The sequence below is a fragment of the Montipora capricornis genome, chromosome 10, assembly GCF_036669925.1.
Source record: "Montipora capricornis isolate CH-2021 chromosome 10, ASM3666992v2, whole genome shotgun sequence".
Classification (NCBI taxonomy): Eukaryota; Metazoa; Cnidaria; class Anthozoa; order Scleractinia; family Acroporidae; genus Montipora; species Montipora capricornis.
This window is the reverse complement of record NC_090892.1, coordinates 48,285,222-48,292,721: the sequence shown is the minus strand read 5'-3', so window position 1 is coordinate 48,292,721 and position 7,500 is coordinate 48,285,222. Positions and strand designations below refer to the sequence as shown.

The 7,500-nt window shown below is 37.8% G+C and overlaps 2 protein-coding genes across 2 annotated transcripts in view; both read right to left on the bottom strand.

The window, feature by feature from the left end:
• Positions 1–7,500, bottom strand: part of LOC138019581 (ornithine decarboxylase-like) — a 163,149-nt gene that overhangs the window by 60,391 nt on the left and 95,258 nt on the right. The gene's annotated exons all lie outside the window — the stretch shown is intronic.
• Positions 97–7,500, bottom strand: part of LOC138019584 (eukaryotic translation initiation factor 6) — a 17,552-nt gene continuing 10,148 nt past the window's right edge. The window contains exons 6-8 of the mRNA XM_068866442.1: positions 5,342–5,407; positions 4,579–4,760; positions 97–2,660 (exon numbers count right to left, since the gene is read on the bottom strand). Coding sequence (XP_068722543.1) covers positions 2,651–2,660; positions 4,579–4,760; positions 5,342–5,407 — 258 coding nt within the window. The 3' untranslated portion in view covers positions 97–2,650. The remainder of the gene's footprint in view (positions 2,661–4,578; positions 4,761–5,341; positions 5,408–7,500) is intronic.

Here is a 7,500-nt window from a genome sequence, read left to right as displayed (position 1 = left end):
GGAGGCAGACATGAACTCTGAAATGGCCTATTGTGACATCAAAAACGCGCGCGAATCCTAAACGCAAATCACTGAAAGACGAACACAACATCTATTGTATAAAAACTTTTTTATTTGTAGTAATTACTTTTTCAATATAATGTCGATATTGCGCATACTGTCAAGTTTACAAATATACCGGTAGGTAGTGACTAAGAATTAGAGAGACTTTGGAGGGCTTTCACGGCAAACGGGCTAACGCTTGGCTTTTTCTCTACAAGGATATCCAGAGATTGCCATCTTTTCACGACAAATAACAGTCTGTCTATTTGACGTTTCACGTAAATGCGATGCTACTGAATTCTATTACTTTGTACCCTTCGTTAAAGCTTTTCTTCCCTTCATTACTTCAGACATGGAGGGAGAAAGGTGGAGAGTTTTCTTTTCTGCTCTGATGATGGCAGCTTACGCGACGAGGAGGTCGGCAACAAATCAAATGTCGCTTAGAAACAAAAATTTGCACAATCTCACAAAATGGTAAGCGATTATCCACGGAGTTAAAGCAACATGGAACGATCCACTGCTGCTTCCCGTTGTGTCATCTAATTCCGGATTTGATGCCAGCACCCTTTATCCGGGGGGGGGAGGGGAGGGGGAGGGGGAGGGGGAGGGGGACAGTCTCTCTCCCCATCCCCGAGGCCACTTTTATCGCATGATCTCACACCCATCAAATGTGTACTAGCCTTGTTTAACTCCAAAAAAAAAAAAAAAAAAAGAAAGACGGACTGCCGGTCCCTTGTGAACGGTCAAAATCGTTAGACTTTGTTTGGTGACTCTAAAATTATGCATCTACTATAGAATTTCTTAGGTTAGAATACCATTACCCGTTTGACAGAACTGACCGGCCAGACCAGGCAATTAAAGTGCTACTATGACGAAATTCGCGTCTTTCCTATCTAAACCATTTTAAGACAAATGTGTAGTCTGTATGACGAAAAGATAGCTGTTTGCTATTTTAAAGTATCTCTTTCTGTTCCAGAGATATTCAAGTTCTTTAAATATGCAAATTAGCCAAGTGATGACGTCATGTACTCAATCGAATTTTGATCAAATATGATGAAAAAGATATCTCAGCCAATTTATATCAGAAATGCTTGATTCTTTGCATAAGATTCAAGTAGATGTGCTCCACAATAAGAGCATACGAGTTTTGTTACCATTGCAACATACCGGGTTCCAGACCTCCCTCATAATAAAGGCTTTTCTGACCACCTATGGTGTTCTGTTTTGTTATTTGCCTATGGTGCCTCATTTGCATAATCCTGCACGCATATAAAAATGTTAACTTAGGTCGAATTTGTGGCCTTGTTTAATGTTTTTCGAGCTTAAAATCACCGAAAATATTGAAATCAGGTTGGAGGGGACTGGAAATGAGCGACTTGCCATGGGAACCAATTTCTTTATAGCAATAGGTGTGTTGCCTGTGGAACCATTAGCCTACCGAGTTTCAATGGTCTCTGCTGCAAATTGACCAGGATAGCTCTATTTATATACGTGATAGTGAATGACGTCATCAGTCCTACCATTTGCATATTTTACGCGTTTATCAAATTTACATATCTCCTGAACCAATGCAGATATTAGGGACCTTAAACGTTGTCGAAAAAATATTAGGGAGCTTAAGCAACGACAACGGCGACGGCAACGAGAACGTCACGAATTTGCATATTTAGTGGTTAAAGGCAATAGCTTCGCACGCCCTGCACGTGCGTTTTTCACTTTTGTCCATTTCGTTGCCGTCGTCAAAACAACAACGTGAAATAGCCAAGTTTTTGGTTTTATGAAGAACGTCAGCACTTGAGGATAAATTTTCATTTTCTCTCCTAAAATGGAATGCCGTTCCGACTGGTGTCATCTTTGAGGAATTACCACACCGTTGTCATATTAAAAACGTTGAAATAGTCACGAAGCGATTAAAATAATGCAAATTTATATTTTGAGATGACGTTCTCGTTGCTGTCGCCGTTGTCGTTGCTTAAGCTCCCTATTATTTTCCGTTATTGTAATAATTTTGCGCTTACTCCAAGTCACTCGGCATGGAAAATGTGAGTCCACATTCCAAGAATGGAATCGGTGAGAACGGTGTGAATATTTAAAGAGAAAATTAAAAATTCATCGTCAGGTGCTCTCGTCCTCCACATGGCCTCAAATTTGATCATTTCACGTCGTTGTCAAAACGAGAACGGCAAAGAAATGTATCAAAATGTAAAACGCACGTGCAGGGCGCGTAGAACCATTGTTTTACTAATTAAACCTATTTTTATATGGCTCTCTCGTAGCCGTAGTCGTCGCTTTCCTTGCTTAAGGTCCCTATTTCCAAACGGTAAACGGCGTTTTTAATCTTTCCTGGAATGCTATGTAATAAACCTACAAATTCAGGGGATAAAAATTTGATCATAGTATAGCACTTTAAACGTTACGGTGATCTTTCAGAGTTCAGTTATTAAGAAAAAAAAGTGTGAGTGACCGAGTTTGTTACTTCAACAGTTTGTTTTCCCTTTAGAAGACTTGGTCGTCGAAATCACCTCCGGATCTCAGCTGTATGACGTCGTAGTTGTCGTTACTGCCTTGATTCACATGCAAACAGGAGGAGGCAGTGTTTTTTTTGTAATTACGTCATGCTGTAGGATAGAAAACAGTGAGGTGGAGTTAGCATAATTTTAACTGTAATCGAAGACCTAGGGAAAGTTCAGCGGGACGAGGCAGGAGGGTAAGCCACAAATAACACTAAAATTGGGGACAAGTACACATGTTCACCCGACGTTGAAGTAGCGAAAAGGCTAACAGAGGCGATCTTTTTTAAAAATATAAGACTGTTATTTTTATAAGCAGTATCCAAAATAGCTCTAATTTGAAGACTTTCTGAAGCAATCTGATGAAGTATTTTATTCGTTGTTAATCGCATGGAATAATAACAATAATAATAATAATAATAATAATAATAATAATAATATTATTATTATTATTATTATTATTATTATTATTATTATTATTATTATTATTATTATTATTATTATTATTATTATTATTAGGAAGTGTATCTCCATGTGATCTGCCACGTATGGAGTATTGGACCCTTCCATAGATTATCCTTACGGCATTTTCCTTCCCTTTTTTTTTTCCTTTGTAAGTGTTGCCATCAAATAGTATCGGTAATCAATTCAAGAAATAAATAACTTTCTAGAAAGTTATGTCTTAGAAGCACAAAACGAAAAAAGGGCAAAATGTTGAAGTGATAAGGAAACTGAACGGGTATAAAAAGAAACAAATAGATGGCTTTAGTTTTCGATGAAATAAGAGATTTACAGTCACTAGCGATAGCTCAATTTTATCTTGGAGATAAACTAAAGAAGGGAAAAGAAAATCAAATTGATATGCCAAAATACATACATACATACATACTTTATTGAACCTCCCCAAAGGGGGTTTTCAGGAACAATAATAATTATAAAATAATAATTTACATAATTAGTTAAATTATTTACAAGACTAAAATAACTAATCATCACTATCAATTACGTAACTACTTATCACAATATCAATAATTACTTCCTAAAAAGTCACTTAGCAGTTTCTTAAACACTTCTTAAAGATTATTTCGTTGTTACAAAGTTTTAAATTCGATTCCAAGGAATTCCAGATGCTAACAGAAATAAATCTTGCAAAGGATTTTTTCTTTTATTCAGATCTGGATTTCAGCCATCCAACCACAGAAGTAGTTTACAAGAAAAAAACAAGACAACAACGTGTCAGCAACTGTCAAAAAAGATTGTCAGTTGATTTCTCTGTATGACACTTCAAGTCCTTCCTTTTCAAAATACAAAAAAAACAAATTCCTTGAAAAAGGCAGGATGATGGCCATTTTGGAAAAACAAGTTTAATGCATTTTTCCGAGCAGAAACTTGTGAGGATCTTGTAAAAATAAAACTGAGTATAGATGTATAGATTTAAATTAAACTGATGATGGCATGAGTTGGTTTGTGTGTCTTAATGGGGACATGGTTTTTGAGTGAATCTAGCTGTTGTTAACACTTTCACCCCCGTGGGGTTCCCCACTGACAAGTAAAATTGTCTGGCGTTAGACAGAGTGAAATCTATAAGTGGCACTCTTGGGAGTGAAAGGGTTAAATTTACTTTGAATTTCTCATTGTTACGAAGTTATAATAATTATTATTTTCACCAGTGGCAAGTCTCAGTTCACAAGAAAATGTCACTGTATTACGGTACTTAGTTTTAAGCTTATGTAGACAAGAACAAGTGCTTTATTAATTGGGAAGACTTTAAATTACATTACATCAAATCCATGGACTGATATTTTTCAGGGATGACTGGGGGATACTTGGAAAATCAAATCAAATCAAAGCAGGCCAAAGGGAAATCCCTGATTCTGATTGGCTGCTGCAGAGATGTCAAACAACCTCGCTAGAGTTGGCAATAATTTTTGTGGATGACTTTTTTTTGGTCTTTTTTACCTCAATTTTTGCTCCAAAAGTCACGTGATCTTCCATTCTCAACCATTCTAATTCTTGATCAACATACCTCTCAAATAATGATGCCCTCATGCTGGATGCAATTGCTGAAGGTTGGCCATCACCCAATTTAAACACACTTTCTATGACAGATAATTCAGTGCTAGTCGTATCCAATCCACAAAAGGCAATCCAATCATTGACAACCATGCCTGCTCCTACCACATCACTGCCTCTGTTAACTGTCCCAGCCTGCAATTACATAATGTGTATTTTTAAAAACTAGATCATTGGATAATGCATTTCTCAAGCTTCGATTAGCTTAGCCATTATGGTATATTGAACAATGTTATTCGCCAAACGTGAGGTGAATATCGGTGAATAAAAACCAAGATGAAATCAAGGTTTCTATTCACCGATATTCACCAAGCCTGAGGTGAATAAAAATGTTTTAGTATAGTTTCTTTCTGGTTTTTTTTTTCCAACCAATCCTGTGAGGCATTGCAAATGGTGCAGATGAATGATGATGATCATCAACATCACTGTTCAAATTATCTTATTTTCTACTTTGATGACATTCTTGTGTCATGAACTGCATTGCAGATCACAGGAGGGGTTGGAGAAGTAGAAGGAAGAAAACGAATGGGAACAAAAGGATGTGTTCTTTTGTCTCATTCTTTTTGAGACCCCTGAAAAACCAAGCCCCTGTTTTTCTCCTCCTACACCCAAAAAAAAAGAAAAGTCCCTTTTTGGACAGTTGATGCTGCAAAGCTTCTAATAGCACTCTGTATAAATATAGGCACTTAACTGTGGAGAACATTGATGATACCTACCACAAGAGGAACTTGTAATAGGGATGACAACTCGTCCTGATCTTCGACAGATGTTCGAGGATGTACCTAAAATAAATGAATTAATTTATTAAAAACTCCATAATTCTTAGAAATGGCCGTGGCAACTCCTCTGTAACCACAGATACAAACTAGAATAATAAATACAACGAAGTGCAATGCCGACACTGACACTGTCTAGTATATTCTGTAGTACAGTGGAACCCTGCCTTATGGCCACCTCGTTATTGCGGCCATTTTTTTGGCCTGGCAAAACCGTCATACATTCTCTTATAGAAAACCCTCGTTGATGCAGTCACTCGCTAATATGGCCAACGGCAACAATTTAAAATCCCAAACAACTTAGAATCCTTTCACCTCATTAATACGGCCACTCACACTAAATTTAGAAACCAAAACGCTTGTGACATGTCAATTTCATTGACCTTTGTAATTTACCAAGGTAATCTAACAGCCAATTTACTTTCTTTTTTTACAAAGTACTGTCAGCAATACTCCTCCCATGATGAGACACTACTGTAACATCTAGTAAGGCAAATTGCGAAGGGATTAAGTCATTGTGCTTTCATCAAAAACACTGTCAAAACTTGTCATGTTTGCAGCCCATAAGAGCATGTTTTCCCATAACAGGTCCATGCGTAGAAGAAAACAACAGTACACATAACAACCAGAAACCAGTTTGCCCAGTTGGAAAAGCTTTGGAATAAGTGAAAGAGTCTTTGTTCAAATCCAAGGTGCACTAGCTTATAACTCAGGGTCTTAAATCAAAGGGACCTCTGCCTCAGTCACAGGATACTAGTCTTTCAGTTTTTTAGAAGCATTATAAGTAAGCTGGGCCTGTTCTTGTTTTGATTTTGGGCTCAGAACGTACAGTACACGTAACAATTTTAAGTGTTTTACCTACTGAGCGAAGTTTCATTAAGTATTTTATACAATTACTGTATGTACATTCCTGTTGTTTATTAAAGAGAAAAGTTGTTCTGGAAGTGCAAATGTGATATACGTAAGTCATTACGGCCCTTAAGTCATGAATTTCATCCTACCCTGGTAATACAGCCACCCCAATAATACGGCCAATTTGTTTAGGCCCGTTGATGACTGTATTAATGGCGTTCCACTGTAATTAGACATAAATAATACACAGTATTTACACATGGGTTATTGACCAAGCATAAGGTCAAGATGGCTGGATATTGGCCAAGTATGAGGCCAATATCCAGCCACCTTGACAGAACATGCTTGGTAAATAAAGGATTTATTATATGGGTTAAAAACACCAAAAAATGATCTTTGATCTTGCAGGACCAAGCGAGAAATCCTGAGAGGGCAAGATGGAGCTCGGGGAGCCAATCACAGCAGTCATATAATAAATCTAGTTATTTCCTTCCATTTGATTTCTGTTCCTTCATGTCTAGCGATGTATGTGTCCATCTGAGAGTTCAGGAACAAGCTCACGATAAGTTGCTGCCACAAATGAATCAAAATCCGCAAAGAATGTACACCTATGTACAAACATAGCAGCTGAGACCAAAGCAACAAGAAAAAACTAAATAAAGTAAAGCTATGATCTTCGCAGTCATGAACGCAATTTTTGCAATTGCGTAGAGAAGCCTGAAAAATTCAGGGCTTCAATGGGGTTTGAACCCGTGACCCCGCGATTCCGGTGCGACGCTCTAACCAACTGAGCTATGAAGCCACTGACGTTGGGAGCTGGTCATTTGTGAGTTCTAATCGCCCTGCGAGGAATGAATCAATGATGAAATGGTATATGAAATGAATCATATATGAACTGCGGATATGAAATCAAGTAAAGCTATGATCCTCGCAGTCATGAACGCAATTTTTGCAATTGCGTAGAGAAGCCCGAAAAATTCAGGACTTCAACAGGGTTTGAACCCGTGACCCCGCGATTCGGGTGCGACGCTCTAACCAACTGACATATGGAGCCACTGACGTGGGGAGCTGGTCATTTGTGGGTTCTAATGGCCCCGCGAGGAATGAATCAATGATGAAATGGTATATGAAATGAATCATATATGAACTGCGGATATGAAATCAAGTAAAGCTATGATCTTCGCAGTCATGAACGAAATTTTTGCAATTGCATAGAGAAGCCGAAAAATTCAGGACTTCAACGGGGT